Raw genomic sequence first — 20,455 nt, forward strand, 5'->3', positions numbered from 1 at the left:
AAATGACTTTAAGTAACTGTACTCAGATATATTAAGTGCAATGGGTTTCCTCACAAGTTTTGACTCATTGGGGTTGACAGTGTATGCATTGCAGCGCCATCTTACTTCCATCTGGCTTCGCGAGACAACAAGCCAAGGGGGATGGAGAACGAGCCCATTTGTGGAATTTGGTCGATTTTATTTGACCCCACAATGCAACAAAACTCTACTGAAATAGCAATATCCATAGAAGAAAAAAATGGACTGATCAGTTATCACAATAACTGTACCTCTAACCCACAGTGCCTGTTCATTCCCCCCACTCCTGGAAAGCAACCATTTTACAAATCCATCAAAAATCTATTTTATTTATTTAATTCTATGCATCCATCCAAAACACTTTTGAGAGAGCTTAGGTGTGAAACTTAACAAAAGTCTATGCATTTGGGATGTCTAGGGATTTAATTTGGTTAAACATATAGAACGGTTAATGAAACAACTCATAAGGCACCAGATTTGGTAGCACATGAGATATTTTGGCAGTACATATCAACAAAAAAACGATTGAAAATACAGTTGCCAAAAGAATTTATCTGGAGGTTAGTTGAAAAGCCTGTATCAACTTTATATATATAAAGAACAAACTGTTAGTAGTCTATTTCTACAGTGGGAGGCCCATGTCCTCTGAGAGAATGAAATGTTATTGTTGCTTTTTTCTATAGTGGCTTAATAATACATTTTCAGAGTGGAATATATAGTAGAATCTACTCTAATTGGAATCTATTCAAACAAGCCATTGTAAGTACACATGGGGAACTCGGTAGCTGTGTCGTACACTATGAAACAGAAGTTACTGCTGTGATACACTACTAGGATACGGAAGAGATAGTGCTGCTCCCAAGGACAGGACCAGGGTCCCTCACACATGGTTTATATGCGTATCAAACTATATGGTGCTTTTCGGAACCAATCAGTAAAACAGATCCTTTTACGCTTTGCTCTTCTCTGACGTTTCTGTGCCTGCATTCGCCCTGCCCGATCTGAAACGTTGACTCAGCTCTGCCGACAATACTGAGCAGCAGGATTTCTGTGAGGAGAGAAAAGGGAGACAGAAGAGAGGAGAGGAGAGGAGGAAGAAGTGTAAGTAGTAGGGGGAATTATAGGAAGAAAATTATGCTATGCACTGCTACCAAGTACTAATTGAGTGTATGTCAACTTCTAACCCACTGGGAATATGATGAAATAAATAAAAGCTGAAATAAATCATTCTCTATACTATGATTCTGACATTTCACATTCTTAAAATAAAGTGGTGATCCTAACTGACCTAAAACAGGGATTTTTTACTGGGATTAAATGTCAGCAATTGTGAAAAACTGAGTTTAAATGAATTTGTCTAAGGTGTATGTAAACTTCTGACTTCAACTGTATATATTTTTTAAGTCCCATTCAATATCCTCTCCTCATGTTCCCTTACCTTCTGGTCCTTGGCTTGGTCGCGGGCCTTGGAGGCAAGCTCCAGGAGGGCAATGAGGAGGCCCAGGCCACACCCCAGGGCCAGCAGCATGAAGAGGCCCCTCAGGAGGTGGGCCTGGAGGGCCTGTGGGGCTTGGCCCCCCTCTGGCATACAGCTATTGGCCCACCACTTACTCTGCAGGTACGCCAATTCCCCAGACTCACTCAGCTGCAGTATGGCCACCGTTATGTTCTTCATCATAGGGGAGCCTGGCAGGGAATGAGTGGGAGGATACAGAGGGAAGGAGGAGGAGAGAGATGGAGGGACAGCAAGTGAGAAAGGGGAGTTAATGTTTTGTCTTGCGAGAGAAGGGTGTCAGTGTGTATGTGTTTGGGTGCATATCAAGAAATGAACTGAATTTTGAATACTTCAGATATTCATCACCACAGCAGACCACCCATAAAAACACATAGACAATGTTCCCAATGTTGCCTATTGATAGCACAGCCTTCCATCTATGGGGTGTACAGTGGATCCAGCTGCTCGGGGCTCACCTAGGGGTGCTGCAATGCTGTACCCTCTCATGGCAATGAGTTCACTGCTGCGGATCAGGTTGCAGTAGCGAGCCACAGCTATGTCCAGAGACGCTGCCTCGCCAATGAAGGCGTAGTTGCCTTCCTGGGCACGTCGATTGCCCTCTTCCACAGAACGCACACAACTCTTCTTCCTCTCCATGTGCTGGAAGATGCTTCGGTAGGTGGGGTTGTTGGAGTTCTAGAAATGGGGGCGAAAAGGGAATCTTAGAAATGCATCGTTGGTCAGATGATCTTAGGCCATAGTTGTTGGGACATTAGCGATTCTAGTTGTAGGTTTACGTTTTTATCCGAAACTCACTATGGAAGGAAATGTAAAGAAATATGTGCAGGTATAGACAATTTAGCATTTTTGTACATCGATTGACGTTTACTAAGGAATACATTTGTGCGTTTTATTTTTAAAGCGACACGTACTTTGAATAAATTGAACGTGGAGCCGCCTTCCACTGTTCCATAGTCAATGACGTCCTGTCTGGCCAGCTCATCGAAGTTCATCACCGAGACGTGTTTGGTGTCCGAGCGTAGCATGGTGTTGAAGTTGCTGAAGTAGCAGGCCAGGAGCACCACCGCAAACACCCACCAGATGGCGCTGATAATGCGGCCAGACAGGCCTTTAGGGTGTGGGCCAGCACCTGAGAACGCAAACCATTTCCATTATATTATGTAAAATTGTATTCTATGATTGAAATTTGAAATGGGACGGATCACTTAAAAACATATTTGAAACTTCTGTTGGGGAGACTGAAAAACGCTTTTCATTTTAGAAACTCAAACTTATTTTTGCTGTCACTCCATCACTTTCTTCTGGACTACAATAGAAAGTGTGCAAACTCCCATATTATCCGTCCTAGTTGTCTCTTCAGACAAGCAATGTAGAACATAAAAACATAATAACAGAAGATATAGATTGCTCATACGTGTAGCCCTTTATACGGGTAGGAAATGGCAGATCTGGACACTGATAAGCGCCTAAATTAGAACACAGTGGCTGGCTGTACAGAAACATGCTTTGCATGCCATCAGAGCTCAGGGTCTCCGCTTCACAGCTCCAAATTTTTTGGGGGGTATGTTTTAGTATTTTCTCGTTAATACCTGCGTTCTGTTTTGTATGATGTAACAATGTAAATTGTTGATCTGTATTTTGAATAAAAAATACAATAAAAATGAAAAAGCTCTGAATTGGTTTTGTCTGACAGCCGTGTTCTGAACTAATAAATTATAGTCATACAAAAATAATACTAATGATTAAAAAAATTCAACAAACAGAAAAGCAAAGGCAAGGTATCCTTTGTTTGGTGTTGGCTTGAGCATGTATCTGAAGTGCTATTGTTTTCATTTATTTACTTGTTTTTTGTTAAATCTCATTTGCTTGTTGTTGGCATCCCACCTTGCGTTTTCATCGTCTGCGTGTATTACACACACGCACATACGCATCAGCCGGCGCACACACACACGTGTCCATCCACACCCGTCCACTTAAAATATGTTAATTTTATCTCCTGTTAGCGCCTATAAATATTTCATAATATAATGCCAGTCTTCATATTATTTATAATTTAGCTAGTCATGTTGCAATAGAACAAGCTTTCAAATTATGCCCACCTGACCCAGATTGTCATTTATTAAGGACGGTTTTGTGTAATTGTGTAAAGGAGGGGATGCATGGCTATGTAAAAAAAAAAAAAAAACACAAATCTGGGCGATTTGGCTCATAACTGCGTTACCTTGCAGTGTCAGGGCTCCGGTGATGTACCAGAAGCTGTGCAGGAGGGTGAAGCTGTGTTCGTCTGTCTCGGGATCCGCCCACTCACAGGGGCTTATCCTGAGTGAGCATTGAAAAGTGAGCATTGAGATGTCTTTCTTTACAGAACTTCATTCTCTGGACAGTGGCCAAACCAGATTCTTAGAAGGATGAATTAGTAGTGTAGTTTCTACTTCCATTGACATGCTCTATTATCAACCACCCCCATCTCCCACGCTAGAGTTGTATACCGGACATACTGTAGCCTATATGTTTCATAGCTTTACGCATTATTTGTATGTTGACATCTTTGTATGCAAAGATTCTAACTTCTACGTATTTTTACTTAGTCTCATTGACTTTAATGGATGACTGACAGACTTAAGTGGAAGTTAGGATTCACCCCGAAATGACTATGGTTTATAGCTAGCGGCTAGATTAGGAATGGGGCCCAGTTGATGATGATATCTCACCTGGCCACCAGATAAATGCAGAGGCCAGTCACCAGGAAGGCCATGAGGACACCCACCCACATCTCCGTGGAGAAGGGGAAGAGGAAGCTGACGAAGTGGCTCTCCTCGGAGCCCAGGTCCTTGCTCAGGATGAAACCAACACCGGTCTGCATGAAGGGAGTGCTCATCTCCACCGACAGCTCCCTGGTTGCTGTGAGTGTCAGAGGGGCGACCACCAGGTCGGCTTCCTGATAAATAGGAGCAGACAAGAGCAGACACACAAACACACACATACATCACACAGTGACACACACACATGAGCAGGAACACACATAGGAGTAGGGACACACAGACACAGGGACCCACACACACACAACTGTGAGTGAGTATATCCATGCACTGCCTACTGAACAGAAGTCTGAATGACTTAACCAATCTCCCAGCTTAGAGTATACCACCACCTGCTACTTTCTGTCCAGGTCACTCACCCCTCGGACCACCTCCCCGATCATCCCGAGCCAGTTTCCGCTCTCGTCCTGTCGCCCGTATTTGCCGTCCTTCACCAGGTGCACTTCGTACTTGAAGCCCAACTTCTTGGCGATCTCCGCAAGCAGGTCAATGCAGTACCCCTCCAGCTCAGACCCTTGGGTCATGGTGAATGGCTCTTGCTGGTGGGAGAGAATCCGACAGGTGGATCAGTGGATAAGTTAAAACATGCATTCCATCATAGAGTTACATTAAAGTGGCACACCAGTCTCCTTTACACCACATGTAACTTCTGATTTACTTAACAAAAGGCATATCTCAGTAGGTAGTCCGTGTATGTCATGAGAGATCAGAATCGTGTGGCCTGTGTAAGCACAGCCATGGAATCACAGCCATGGAATCTATAATCTGATTGTTCAAATGAACAATAATTGGGCAAAATATCAGAATTGGGCAACTTATGTTGTTTTTCCTGTTTACACATTTGGGGGAAATCAGGTATCAGATATTTCATTACATCGGAATTGGGCTGCATGTGTAAAAGAAGCCACAGTGTCATTCGAACAGGTGTGCCCAAATAAATGCATTGGAGTCATTCTGATAAATATGAATTTGAAATATAAAAATTAATGTTTGCTGTACGTCTGATGATATAAATAACAAACCATTTACAATATGATAATATGATTGCGATAAGTATTAGTATGATGTGTAATAGCTTACCAATATAGTGGTGATGGATAACGCTGCAGGCCCTGGAACAAAAACCAAACACGTCAATGTGTACACACTGCTCCTTAGTCTGTCTGTGTAATGAACGTTAATCCCTTCTCCCGGCCTTGCATTGGTTCATTTGCTTTGTCTGGTTGAAAACTAGTGGAAGTTGCTTCTTGAGTGCTTCCAATGTAAGCGTATCATCTTACCATGTTATGCTCTGTCCTCCCTTCCAACTTCAGGAGTTAAGACCCAAGAGCCAGGATAGAGAAGAATGGCTGTATTGTACTGCATCTTTCTAACAAAACACTTTTCTCTCCAATGATAAGGAGTCCATTTTGGGGGTAATGTAGGGGGACATTAATTGGGTACAACAGGACTGTTTTGAACCTCCTGTGGTGAGACTAAAATGGGCTCCTACCCACCCCGCTCTTCCCTAAAGGCATGTTCTGGAACCAACAACCCCTCCATCAAACCCCTCCAGCAGAAGAAGCAAACAGTCCCCACTTCCAAACCCCCTCCCTTATGCATGACACTGAAAGTTTTCCTTGCCGTAGACTGACTGTGACCAATGCCCTTTCAGCATGTCCGTCTCAAGACCTAACAAGCCCTGCCAGGGTTGGAGGCGGGGAAGCGGAGGTGCTGGGGAGCAATCGCTCCACATACAGTGGTGGGCCCAGTTGGGGGTGCTCCCTCGGTATCGTATGGTGTCAGTGGCATACTGACACACATCAACAATAATTTGTAAAAGACCTTTGGCATCGACCTACAAGCCCACTGAGATGTCTGTCATTTCACGGGCTTGCCCCGAGCCATTGTCTGCAAGCTCAATTGATTTATCACACTCTTTTGTTGGCCGTGGCAGGCATCCTCTTGGACGGCTCGTGAGAAATGGTCAGGCCTCAGATCTGATGAGGCCCCGGGCTTTGTTAGGGCTCCAGCCGTCCAGCCTCGGTCAATGGGCAGAGTCAGATGGGGCACCCTCCCGTAGGCTAGGGCATGCTGGGATGCTGGAGGAATTTCACCTCCAGGCTGGTTCTATGAAGGCAGCGCTAGAGAGCCATTGCCTGCCACAGCTTGGTGACTCAGTATGTTTTCTAAATGTATTTTCAACCCTTATTCCCAAAGTTCCTATAGATAACCTAAGGTACTCCAGAGGTGTCTTGACCACATACATTATACCACTAGGGGTCAGTGTAATAAAAGGTTATGGTTAATGAGTACCCTCGACAGTAGCAGGGAGGAAGTAATACTGGGGGATTAAGGTAGAAATTGCCCTCAAACACAGATCCATGATCAGATTACCCAACCCCAAATCCTAACCGTACCATTAGGAGGATTATAAAAAATATTTGAACCTGAACCAGTGGCAGCATTCCTTGGAAACCTTATGATATATATGTATATATTTACCAGCAGTGCAACACACAGATAGCAGTGCCACGGCACACACGACCAATCCAATCAACGCTTTCATGTTGTCACCTTCTGAACCTGAGAATTATAAGAGGTGACAACTCATTTTCAATGACCCAGGTGACCTTACATTTGTATTTATTTTTGATGATTAGATGCTCACAGATTTCAGTTTATATTGACCTCAACATGAGTGTAGTGAAATCCTTGAACTTCAACATTGTAAGCTATGGATCAAATTCAACAAAATTACTACAAACCGATAACTATTGTAGAAATAATAATAATATAAATGCAGAGGTATTTTTCTATAATTTGAGGGCAGTAATTCTGGCTATACTATACCTTATAGTGCTCTTAATAATGTGAAGTGTTTCCTGTTACACTGTAACATGTATTATAGTGACTCATTACTACATGTTTCTAAAACTGTACTCAAGGTTACTCCAGGTCAGGGTTAAGGCTAATGTTAAAGTACAGTGTACTGATAATACACTACCTGTTACTACACAAGTACACAGTAATAAGGGCACTGTAGTGTAAAGTGTTATAGTACTTCCCTGCACAAAAAAAAACAAGAAAAGCATATTAACCTTTCACTTAAAAAGAAAATATATTTATTGGCTCAGGGGATAACAATGAGATTTTATGTATAATTATTTTTTCCAAATGGTGGGTTGAGACTGACGGACCATGCCTACAGTCTGGGTTATAGCTCAACACATGGTTTAGTCTATTCGATTAGTCACAAGGTTCCAATTTTACTTTACTTTTACTTTTTACTTTACTCAACTTTACTTCTTATAAAAACATTGGAAATCCTAAACCAGAATTTCACATTGGAATTCAAATGTGGGGGTTGTAATGCAAAAAAAACTATAATAAACCATGCCTCATGGCATATGCATACGTTCATTAATAGATCACAAATAGAAGAGAAAAAAAATCTAAATGCTATTAGGAACAACATCAATAAGATGCTGCTATCAAAATTCACTGTAAAAGTGAATAGCACTGTCTGAATGACACCAATAAGGTTTCCTTACCTTAGATATTCTGTCTTGGTAAAGAAGCAACTCTGGTGGAGTGGAAGGACGCAAACAAAGTAGTTAATGGAGAGGGAGGGATGGTTGGGTGCAGTGCAAGAGGGTCAGATATCACACCCACACGCAACCCGAAATTATAAAGGGGTTGGACATGGCAGTAGATGTGGAGGACTCGAAAACATGTGGGCTGCGTCCCAATAATCGCTCTAATCTAATCTCCTTTCTCCCGAAGTGTGCACTTGTTCACTTCCCTTGTTGCACAATAGCAGCTATAGAGTGATGCACATCAAGTTGGAAAATGCTTGTTTTTGTCAAGTTAAGTAAGAGAGCCCCAACCTCTCATCCCCCCACCTAAAAAAAGGAGAAGAAAAAACAAGTTCTGTCACGACTTCCGCCGAAGTCGGTCCCTCTCCTAGTTCGGGCGGCGTTCGACGTCACCGGCTTTCTAGCCATCACCAATCCACTTTTCATTTTCCATTTGTTTTGTCTTTGTTTTACACACCTGGTTTCAATTCCCCAATTACATGTTCATTATTTAACCCTCTGTTTTCCCCATGGTTTTTGTGTGTGATTGTTTTATGCATGTTGGGTCCGTTATTTGTGGGCTCGGTATTACGACATGTTATTGGATTTTTTTTGTAAAGTTACTTGTGTTTACTCATCTCTGCTGTCCTGCGCCTGACTCCTCTGCACCAGCTACACCCAGACCCCTAGAAGTTCCTAGTAGCCAATGGAGAAAGGGGAGTTGGGTGCAGTAGCACACCCATACAACACAGGAGATTTGTGATTGTTTGAATGGAAGAGGGCAGTCCTTAAGCGTAGACCAAGGATATCAAGGATCTGGAAGGATTCTATATGGAGGAATGGTCTATGATCCCTCCCAATGTGTTCGCTTTCAGTTAGTCAACTTCCTTACAACATAATATGGGGAGTCGCACTCGCGACTTCGTTCGAAGAATATAAAATCACGCCTGACAAGGCCAATGAAATCCACACCTCGCTGGAATCCCTGCCTTCCTCATGTGATAAGCATGAGGCTCGGCAGAATTCCTTCAATTATTCCGCTCTTTACCTCAGTGTGAACAGGAATGATTCACGCTACTAAAACAAACAAATGGAACATGAGACAGTCTTACGATTTGCTGACTAAAGTTTCCCCTCTGGACGTTGTGTGCTGGAGTTTGTATGATTCTCATAGTTTCCTAATCACAAACAATTAGTTATTTTTCAGATTATTTGGCCTGGCTTTAGTAATGATTAAGATGGCAAAAGATGCGACCTAGATGACGAAGGCTAAGCCGGGTTAGGGTTCGCGCCCATGCCCAAATGTTGTCTTGTATGTCTCGGTGCATGCTCTGCTGTGCCCTCATTCAATTCAGTCCGTGTTCAGGACTAGGGGACGGCTGGCACTGAGCCCATACTAGTCCACACACAGGTTCTCTTGACAATCGTGTAGCATTTTTTTTAGGTGGCTTGGTGTTTCCTACAGTGACTTCCTCTCCCGGGTGGCCGTACCTTGGCTGTATTGGAGTTGTGTGAAGCGGAGATGGATTGGATCTTTGGTCGAATCAAATGTCTTGTCTGCCTGGGCGTGGTGTGTGTAGTGGCTGCCCAAGCTCAACACGGCACCTGTGCACTCTATCGTTGGTTACGGGATGCTACTCGAAGAGAGAGGGCCGACAGGTTCAATAGGTTCCCCCCCGCCGCCTGTGTCTGTCTCAGTCAAGCACTGCTTGACTCTCTTCCCAGACTTGTCGATGAAGGGTCTGGTACCACCTCATTGATACAGTCCTATGTAGACCTTTGAGACCATGCTGGCTAACAAGCGCTGCATAGCGTGCTTGTCAGGTTAGCTAATTCACCGAGGTGAGCTAGCTACTACTAGCCATTCTTGCCTCCCCAAGGTGGAGTTGCTTGGGTAACTCTCTTGTTTCATATACATAGCGTTAAATCGCTTGGTTATTCTAAACGGACCGTGCTGCGGTCAGAGTCGAGCTAGCCTAACTTAGACTAAAGAGCCTCCTGACTAATGTCGGCTAGTATGCATAACGTCCAGCCAATGAAGGTTCCTAGCGTTCCCCCGGCGTTATGGCAACCCCATTCCTATTTTCAATTCCTGAAGTTGGAGGGAGTGGAGAAAGCAGGACTTGCATTCACCTCCGATGAGGAAGCTGCCGCCGTGCACACCCCCGGAGTGAGGGGTCTTAGCACGGGTCTGAGCGACCCGTGCGCCACTCCACAAAAAAAATACTGTGACGACAGTGCCCTCACGTTTTATTATGGCAAACAGGGTACTACATCAACCATTTCCGGAGACCTCTGTGCCTATTAAGGGGCCGGGCTATACAGTCTCACGGAAGAACAACAAGAACAACATGTGTTGGAAGCTTGTGTAACCTGTGTGAAATGGCTAGCTAGTTAGCGGTGGTGCGAGTTAATAGCGTTTCAATCAGAGACGTCACTCGCTTTGAGACCTTGAAGTAGTTGTTTCCCTTGCTCAAGGGCCGTGGCTTTTGTGGAGCGATGTGTAATGATGCTTCGTGGGAAGCGGCAGTTGATGTGTGCAGAGGGTCCCTGGTTCAAGCCCAGGTAGGGGCGAGGAGAGGGACGGAAGCAATAATGTTACACTTGTCCATGTGCTGTCTGGTATCCCACATTCCATGGTGTTAAATCAAATCAAATGTTATTTGTCACATACACATGGTTAGCAGATGTTAATGCGAGTGTAGCGAAATGCTTGTGCTTCTAGTTCCGACAATGCAGTAATAACCAACAAGTAATCTAACTAACAATTCCAAAACTACTGTCTTATACACAGTGTAAGGGGATAAAGAATATGTACATAAGGATATATGAATGAGTGATGGTACAGAGCAGCATAGGCAAGATACAGTTGATGGTATCGAGTACAGTATATACATATGAGATGAGTATGTAAACAAAGTGGCATAGTTAAAGTGGCTAGTGATACATGTATTACATAAGGATGCAGTCGATGATATAGAGTACAGTATATACGTATGCATATGAGATGAATAATGTAGGGTAAGTAACATTATATAAGGTAGCATTGTTTAAAGTGGCTAGTGATATATTTACATCATTTCCCATCAATTCCCATTATTAAAGTGGCTGGAGTTGAGTCAGTGTCAGTGTCAGTGTGTTGGCAGCAGCCACTCAATGTTAGTGGTGGCTGTTTAACAGTCTGATGGACTTGACTGAAAAACAGCTTCTGTCTCTCGGTCCCAGCTTTGATGCACCTGTACTGACCTCGCCTTCTGGATGATAGCGGGGTGAACAGGCAGTGGCTCGGGTGGTTGATGTCCTTGATGATCTTTATGGCCTTCCTGTAACATCGGGTGGTGTAGGTGTCCTGGAGGGCAGGTAGTTTGCCCCCGGTGATGCGTTGTGCAGACCTCACTACCCTCTGGAGAGCCTTACGGTTGAGGGCGGAGCAGTTGCCGTACCAGGCGGTGATACAGCCCGCCAGGATGCTCTCGATTGTGCATCTGTAGAAGTTTGTGAGTGCTTTTGGTGACAAGTACAAGGTGCTTTGTCGCCAGTACCTACGACTGGTTGACTTCTGTGATGGAAGTCATATTGCTGTTGCGGCCCTTCCAGCGCTGTTCTAGCCACTCACCTGGATGCATCTCGCAGCCTAACCCGGTCGTTTCAGATGTGTCAGGCCTTCCGGCCATGGCCCAGGGATGGGGCCCTCTGCTATCGTCAGGGGGCTCCCAGAAGTTGTATCCCGCAAGGAGATCCTCCAGAGGACTGTACGAAGGCAACTCGATTTGGGGGGGGGGGTTATACTGGTGTGGAGCACACTGCATATCAATTACCAGGAGCTCCTAAGGGTGTATCTGGCGCTCAGGCGTTTCCCCCAGTTTTTGTCGGGCTGGCTTGTGCGGGTCAGAACCGACAATATGTCAGTGGTGGCGTGCATTAAAAGACGGGGAGAGAGATTTTTACCCATCGCGAGAAAATGCGTATTGAAAATGAGGCCCCGTTTTGAACCACTGGAGTCTGTGGCTCTGAAGATCCTCCGTTATACAACCTCCTTGCTAGTGGCTTTGGCCTCGACTAAACGTGTTGGGGACATCTATGCGTTATCGTACACCCTTCCTGTTCTCAGTTCGCCCCAGGCGAATGTCATGGCTACGTCCTAGAGGTCTTCAGCGTTTGAGCCATTTCCCTTTTCGCCTCCTCCTTTTGCTTCTGAAGAGCAACAGAGGTTACATGCGCTGTGTCCGTGGAGAGCTTTGCACACGTACATTGAACGGACCTGGGTTAAGCATTTATCTGAACAGCTTTTGTCTGTTTTGCTACTCCAGCTCGTGACAGGGTGCTCTCGAAGCAGCGTAATTTAGTATCCATTGGGGTCAAGTTGGGTTATGATTCTATTTCCCCATAGTATGTTGTTCCGAAGTTGACTGATTGAAAGGGAATATAACGTTATGACTAACACACTAGCAGCTTACAGTGATGCACATCAAGATGGCAAGGCTTGTTTTGTCAGGTTACATAAGAGAGCCCCCAACTAATCATCCCCCTTCCCTCTCAAAAAATAGAAATAAAACATCAAAAGAAGTTCCTGGCAAACCAATGGAACAGATACAGTCCCTGGGAGCCAGGGGGATGAATTTCCACCCTGACGAATCCTTTGGGAATCATCAGGAGGAGAGTTGGAACCAGAGGGAAGATAATGTGGTCACTGAAAACAAGCGTCCTATTCTTGAAGCTAACTCCAAAGGAACTTATTGGCAAAAGAACCGTGCTAGAGAGAGAGAGAGAGAACTGTTTATAGAACAATCCTTTTGAGGAAGTGGCCAGAGATAGTGCACAAGGCAGAAAAAAATATGATATTAATTATACTATGATTATTTAGTTTAATTATTAAACTATGATATCAATAATTAATTGATTTTGTCCTAGAAGTTCATTGAGTCACATGAAGGTTCAACCTGTTTCTTTTTGTATTGGCTGCAGTGTTACTTTAGGTTAATCCCCATGATACCATCGAAGAGGGACTTGACTCCACTATCCAATAATCAGAGAAATACTTATTTGGTACCCAAGCAAAAGACACCCCCCTGTTCAAATCAACTAAAGAGACTAACACATGGCAATTAACTCATCTTTTCAATGTTGTACACTTTGGAGGAATGCCTAGAACTCTGGCAAACATAATGTTAATTCATACGGAGTTCAGTCTTTAAAAACATTATTTACTTAATTCCATAAATCTCCATTTCTTCCAGAGAAGTTGTGAGCTTGGAGTCATGTGGGGCTGGAGTTTGACGGGGAAAGAAAGCCTTCAAGCTCCTGTGACAACATCATTCCCTCAGTTCAGTAGTGGCTCAATAGAGCTCCAGATTTTGGCTGGAGGGCTGAGCCATGGCCAATCGACTGGATAAATAGGGTTTGAAGAGGGGGAGTCGAAATGCTCTCGGAATCCTAATGAAGCTGTCTTTTGTATTGTGTGACAGCAGGGCACAGTCTGCGGTGCTAAAAGGAGCATGTCGCGCTTCAGAACCCTCTCCCAGTACAGAATAAGAGGCCTGGCTATAGCCAACAGCTTCACCAGAGGTGGCCGTCATCTTGGCAACCCCAGACTCAAAAACACTGTTGGCAGACCGTTGTCCGTTGATTGATAGGTCAGTACAGTGAAAATATAAACAAGGCTTTATAACGGTCTTACCGGTTTTAATCACCATTACCCATTTTTGTCACATGAACCAAAAATGATGCAGGCTTTATAGAGCAGTCATAAAGCGTTCATAAGCACTACACAAATGCTTGCCAATATTAGTTATAAGCAATGTCATACATAAAGGGTTATATCAAATACCCCTACATCTGGTGCTTTTCCAAGCACGGCAAAAGTTCCTGGAAGACTTTTGAAGCCACTATATACAGGCCTTATGAAGGCTTAAAGCCTTAAAAGTTGTAGTTCACTAAAAGTGTGACCACAACATTTTATCTTCCAAAATCTTGGGTGGCAAATGTAATGGAAAGAATGTTCTTCTGTTTTCATTTCTTGGCTGGGCATGTATTGTGGCCAGAGACATTGTTCTGCAACATTTCTCCCCATCAGGGAGTCTTGTGAACTACGCCAATGAGGTTGGGAGAGGTGATGGTTGGTCAATACAGCCCAGCCAGGCAGTCCGTAATTAGGGCAGCCGCCGTGCCAAGACCGACTGCTTTTACACGTCAACTTCTGGAAAGATAATTTCATCTGGCTGCCCATTTTGTTCCAAGATAAATCTTTGGTCCAAACATTGAGACAAGAGTCCAACGTCTGAACAAGAGCCCAATGCGACTGAATAAAGAAAAAAGGAAATATGCTTGTGTAATATACAGTAGAGATATTTATTCAGTTCATAATAACATCTGGTTTTTACCTCAAAAATGATGGTTCCTAAAAGGTTGCAGGTAACTGGCATGGCAGTACAAACGGAACAGTACAAACGTGCGTGGAAACAGGGTCCCTCCTATCTGGTCGAGTATCTACAATGAGAGTGACCAATCACATCATTCAACAGCCTGAACACAGAAAGAAAAGTCTAAATATCAGGTCCCATTTAACGTTTTTTTTTATAATAAAAGAAGAGACATATGATACTGTGCTTAAAAGACATGCAGCCACATAAAAAATGGGTAACATGGTAAAAAAAATACTCACTCAAATCACACTTCACTGTACGCACAGAATAAAACAAGTTGGGTTGGAAAGACATGTTTTGGATTGTGTTGTTATTGTCATTTGACTTATTTAGTTGTTTTTAGTAAAGATTCTGCATGGGCCTTTGGCTAAACAACAACCTTCAAAGAAAATCCCTCATCTACATTATCTGCAATATAATACACGAATAGCTGTTTTTAAAATATTGCTTGCACATGGCTGGGCTATTGGTGATATATGAGTTAACAGTTTATTATTCAATCTTAAGGTTTAAAAGTACAGTATATATCATTCAATTTCAAGTAAAAAAAAAAAAGGTTTTCTAATCAGACTCTTGTAGCCCATCATTGTAAATAAGAATTTGTTCTTAACTGATATGCCTAGTTAAATAAAGTTTCAATAAAACATTTTAAAACTCCACTAATGGTTGTCTATTGCTACTTTGGGATCAGCTCAAATCACAATGAATACTCAAAACATGGAAGTCACTAAACAGTCAAGCATATAAAAACTATTGTAGAGGTTTGTTTTTCCAATTACATTTCACTATTCCTAATTTGGTGCAAACAAATGACTGTATTGGTAAAGGATGCTTTCATAACACAGCTCACTGCTGTTTCTATTATTTGTTTGGATGTGTGGTCAATTTGTTGGAAAAATTACTTGCACATCCTTGTGACCAGCTTGGCGTATAGTTGTTCAAAGTTTATAGGTGAGTTACTGAGCAGTGAAAATGAAACATTGACCAGAGTAAAACTGTGCTTGTGACTGTATCTGGAAGTTTCTGGAAGAAGTATCATTATTCAGTGCTTGATTAAACACATTTAAAAATGCATCCTGTCAAGATATACAGAATTCCCTTTCTTTATAAATGACAATTTCCCCTTCCTAGAAAGCTGGATGGAATTCTAAATTAGTTTTGCTTCAGTGTCTCTCACGGTCCGGTCCAAAACAAATCTGATTCTCAGAGCTTGAGCATGAAAAAGACCTCATTGTTGTCAGAGTTTGGGGAGGTCTGGGACTGTGTCTGGGACTGTCTGTTGGGGGGCAGCCCCGGGGGGCTGAGCTGGCTTAACAGGTCCAAACTAGTGCAGGGGCTCTGGGCTACGCAGCACGCCCCCTCCGGGTTACCCCGCTCTTCAATAGGGCTACCGCCTCCGAAAATGCTAATGCTAGCGACGCCAGCAGCTAGGTGGGGCTGGTTGAGACCTTGCAGCCTCTTCCTTTCCTGGGCCTCCTTGGCCCTGTTGGCGATGTAGCGCACCCTGCTCTGACTCCGGGAGGACATTCTCCGAAGTGGGGGTTCCTCCTGAGCTTCCTCCGGGGACTCCTGCTGTGCCTGGGTGGCGAAGTCTCGTGCCGTCAGGGGCTCCACATCCGTCAGCCTCCTCAGCTGCTCTGTCAGGTCGCTTGGCGGCCGGGGCCTCTGGAGACCTCGTCGAGGATCGTTCCTGGAGGGCCTGACAATGAAGCTGCGGCTGATGCTGCGGTACTTGCTGTCAAAGTTGCAAGCGATGTCGTCTGAAGTCAAGTCCCCCAGACTCTTGGACATAGAGGCTGCGGTATCCAGGGGGCTGGCAGCTGCAGCAGCAAGGACTGCTGCTGCAGAGGGCTTCTTGGCTGGGGAGGAGGACTGCTTCAGCCCTTCCATATAGAGGCGGCTCCAGGTGTGCCTCCTCTGGGTAATTCTGCTGGGTGAGTCCACTGGAGGCTCCCTGGGAGCTCCGAGGGGTCTGGGCTGCAGCTCGTCCTCTGGCTCCCCCGGGTGGCCCTGCCGGAGGTTGGGGTTGGACTTGCTCTTGCTGACCCGCAGCGTGTCAAAAGAGGTGATGGCCGAGCGTGGCCTGGTGACCCAGGAGGGTGGGTCCTGGAAGGTGTTGTCAGATGGGGAGGGCCCGCTGTTCAGGCAGGTGAGGCTCTTCCTGGCCAGGTTGGGCAGGGACAGATCAATGACGGTGTCGTTGGACGAGATACTGGAGGACGAGGACACGCTGTCTCGGTGGTTGCCCGGCTCGGGTTCCAGCTTGCTCCACAGCCGGTCATTCAGGGTGGCGTCTGTGCACACCTCCGGCACGGCAGACGCCTGTTGCTGCCCCCCAGCCGCCGCCGACCGCACGTAGCCCTCGCTTTTGGTCCTTCTGACGGGCGTGCGTGACGGGTTGCCGCCGAACATCGTTCTCAGGACCTGGACTTTCTGAGGGCTGGAGACAGAGTGATCGGCGAGAAGAGCGGGAGACTCTGCCCTCGTCTCAGTCTTGCGCTCGGCATCGTCCTTTGTGTGGTCTGTCGGAGTATACAGTGCTTCCGTTCGGCTTGGAGCGTGCTCCATGGGTGACGAGGTGCCGTTGTCGACCCGGGGGTCTCTGCAGGACTGTGAGGGGTTCAGGTCTTTGGGGTCCGGTACGACAGGGGCTGAGGTGGTCCTGTGAAGGACAGGGGGTATTTTGCTGACCCCCCTTCCCTTGACGGGACTGTCCGCTTCACTATTAGAAGCAGGGGATGGAGTGGGGGTGGTTATTGCTGTGGCTGGAGGGAGGGGTGAGTGACGTGTTGATGAGTGGTCTGCTGGAGTAGAAGCGGAGCGAGTGAGATGTCTGTCACCCAGTTCTTCAGCGATTGGCCTGAACAGTGAAAGAGGGGGAGCTGGTCTCTGCCCTGTGGAATGGTCTGGAGAGGGAGAAGAGAAGAATCAGATCAGTAACTACAGGACGATATTTGTCAAAATGGTTACTACCAGTAGCATGCTTACAGTATTGTTATGTGAGCCTTATGATGCATTCAGTATATGGGTGATTCTACAGAAGTGGTGCAGTCCCACCCAAAAAAAAACTATTTAGAAAAAAAAACAGTTAAGTCTCCAAACTTAGGACAGTTACAGTACCAGTCAAAATTTTTGACACACCTACTCATTCCAGGGTTTTTCTTTATTTTTTACATTGTAGAATAATAGTTAAGACATCAACACTATGAAATAACACATATGGAATCATGTGGTAACCAAACAAGTGTTAAACAAATTAAAATATATTTTATATTGGAGATTCTTCAAAGTAGCCACTCTTTGCCTTGATGACAGCTTTGCACACTCTTGGCATTCTCTCAACCAGCTTCATGAGGTAATAACCTGAAATGCATTTCAATTAACAGGTGTGAATTTCTTTACTTCTTAATGCGTTTGAGCCAATCAGTTATGTTGTGACAAGGTAGGGTGGTATGCAGAAGATAGCCCTATTTGGTAAAAGACCAAGTCCATATAATGGCAAGAACAGCTCAAATAAGCAAAGAGAAACAACAGTTCATCATTACTTTAAGACATGAAGATCAGTCAATCTGGAAAATGTCAAGAACTTTGAAAGTTTCTTCAAGTGCAGTCGCAAAAACCATCAAGCGCTATGATGAAACTGGCTCTCATGAGGACCGCCATAGGAAAGGAAGACCCAGAGTTACCTCTTCTGCAGAGGATAAGTTCATCAGACTTACCAGGCTCAGAAATTATAGCCCAAATAAATGCTTCACAGAGTTCAAGTAACAGACGCATCTCAACATCAACTGTTCAGAAGAGACTGTGTGAATCAGGCCTTCATGGTCGAATTGCTGCAAAGAAACCACTACCAAAGGATACGAATAAGAAGAAGAGACTTTCTTAGGCCAAGAAACACGAGAAATGGACATTAGACTGGTGGAAATCTGTCCTTTGGTCTGATGAGTCCAAATTTGATATTTTTGGTTCCAACCGCCACGTATTTGTGAGACAGAATAGGTGAACGGATGCTCTCCGCATGTGTGGTTCCCACCATGAAGCATGGAGGAGGAGGTGTGATGGTGCTTTGCTGGTGACACTGTCAGTGATTTATTTACAATTCAAGGCATACTTAACCAGGATGGATACCACAGCATTCTGCAGCGATACGCCATCTCATCTGGTTTGCACTTAGTGGGACTATCATTTGTTTTTCAACAGGACAATGACCCAGCACACCTCCAGGCTGTGTGATGGAGTGATGGAGTGCTGCATCAGATGACCTGGCCTCCACAATCACCCAACCTCAACCCGATTGAGATGGTTTGGGATGAGTTGGATCGCAGAGTAAAGGAAAAGCAGCCAACAAGTGCTCCGCATAGGTGGGAACTCCTTCAAGACTGTTGAAAAAGCATTCCAGGTGAAGCTGGTTGAGAGAATGCCAAGAGTGTGCAAAGCTGTCATCAAGGCAAAGGGTGGCTACTTTGAAGAATCTAAAATATATTTTGATTTGTTTAACACTTTTTTTGGTTACTACATGATTCCATATGTGTTATTTCATCATTTTGATGTCTTCACTATTATTCTACAATGTCGAAAATAGTAAACATTAAGAAAAGCCCTTGAATAAGTAGGTGTACAAACTTTTGACTGGTACTGTATATACATCATGATATGAGAATTCAATCCAAGGCAATAACAAACATTGTTAAATGTATATAATATAGAGTAATTGTTTATACACATTTATATTAAGAGGTGGCTGTCCCAAACCCTGACTCCTAAACTTCATGATTGAAAATAAAGCAATGAATGATTGTAATATTTTTAAACACTATTATTTTAATACAACATCTTGAGTTATGTTATTACATTGAAAGATATTGATCTAATTGGCAGTTTATTTTTAAACACTCTGACAAGAATGTTTTCACTATCCCACCTTTTGATGTCACTACCGAAATACACACATTAAAAGACTGTAGAATGACTGTGCCTAAAGCCACACCCCTACAAATATCACCAAGTGATAGGAATGCACCCCTCACCAGCATGGCCCCATGGTGAGAAAATGACTGAGAAAAGTTGGTCAATCTAATCTTTCACGAAATATGTAAAGTACAGATGGCTGACATTTATATTTGCTGGGATGTACATCTGTCAAAATGAAAGCTATCCAGCCATATGTTAGCTATGGGGATTCTTTAAAGTCACAAATAAGTTCAAATTGTCCAAACCGAAACAATTGACACCATAGAGATATATAGAGGTCTCATCGTTGTATCCGTGCCATTGTGGCATCTGTGAAAGCACATGCAGTGCCATTGAGGCTATCTCCATTTTAACGTTGCATGCGCCATGCTCTATCAACTGAGTTACAGCCCACCATCATGTGAGCAGTAGATAAGTGCACACTTAAGGACAAAGTGTAGAGTATTGAGATGCATCGCCAGCAGCGAGACTCCCACCCTCCAAGAGCACAAACATTGACCATGTGCTCTACTGTACCCTACTGTACTGTGCCCTACTGTACTGTACCCTACTCTACTGTGCTCTACTGTACTGTACCCTACTGTACTGTACCCTACTCTACTGTACCCTACTCTACTGTACCCTACTCTACTGTACCCTACTGTACTGTACCCTACTCTACTGTGCTCTACTGTACTGTACCCTACTGTACTGTACCCTACTCTACTGTGCTCTACTGTACTGTACCCTACTGTACCCTACTCTACTGTACCCTACTCTACTGTACCCTACTGTACTGTACCCTACTGTACTGTACCCTACTGTACTGTGCTCTACTGTACTGTACCCTACTGTACTGTACCCTACTGTACCCTACTGTACTGTACCCTACTGTACCCTACTCTACTGTACCCTACTGTACCCTACTCTACTGTACCCTACTGTACCCTACTCTACTGTACCCTACTCTACTGTACCCTACTGTACTGTACCCTACTCTACTGTACCCTACTGTACCCTACTCTACTGTACCCTACTCTACTGTACCCTACTCTACTGTACCCTACTCTACTGTGCTCTACTGTACTGTACCCTACTGTACTGTACCCTACTGTACTGTACCCTACTGTACTGTACCCTACTGTACTGTGCCCTACTGTACTGTGCCCTACT

General features: G+C 44.4%; 2 protein-coding genes across 8 annotated transcripts in view; both read right to left on the minus strand.

Moving 5' to 3' along the window:
• Positions 1 to 327: 327 nt before the first annotated feature.
• On the minus strand, positions 328 to 8,567 carry LOC109869352 (probable glutamate receptor). Its single transcript, XM_020459436.2, has 10 exons — positions 7,887 to 8,567; positions 6,838 to 6,918; positions 5,434 to 5,465; positions 4,713 to 4,892; positions 4,246 to 4,472; positions 3,756 to 3,853; positions 2,446 to 2,663; positions 1,990 to 2,209; positions 1,457 to 1,704; positions 328 to 1,066 (listed from the first exon to the last, which is right to left on the minus strand). The coding sequence occupies exons 2-10, from the start codon at positions 6,899 to 6,901 to the stop codon at positions 968 to 970; spliced, it is 1,386 nt and encodes a 461-aa protein (XP_020315025.1). The 5' UTR covers positions 6,902 to 6,918; positions 7,887 to 8,567; the 3' UTR covers positions 328 to 967.
• A 5,667-nt stretch (positions 8,568 to 14,234) lies between these two features.
• plch2a (phospholipase C, eta 2a) overlaps positions 14,235 to 20,455 on the minus strand; it is a 194,846-nt gene continuing 188,625 nt past the window's right edge. For 5 of the 7 annotated variants that reach the window (XM_031803783.1, XM_031803784.1, XM_031803786.1 and 2 more), the window contains one exon: positions 15,536 to 17,238. In XM_031803783.1, the coding sequence (XP_031659643.1) occupies positions 15,536 to 17,238 (1,703 nt within the window). Of the gene's footprint in view, positions 17,239 to 20,455 lie in introns of all 7 variants that reach the window. The other 2 variants (XM_031803787.1, XM_031803782.1) reach the window with 1 other exon arrangement.

The sequence above is a fragment of the Oncorhynchus kisutch genome, linkage group LG24, assembly GCF_002021735.2.
Source record: "Oncorhynchus kisutch isolate 150728-3 linkage group LG24, Okis_V2, whole genome shotgun sequence".
NCBI lineage: Eukaryota > Metazoa > Chordata > Actinopteri > Salmoniformes > Salmonidae > Oncorhynchus > Oncorhynchus kisutch.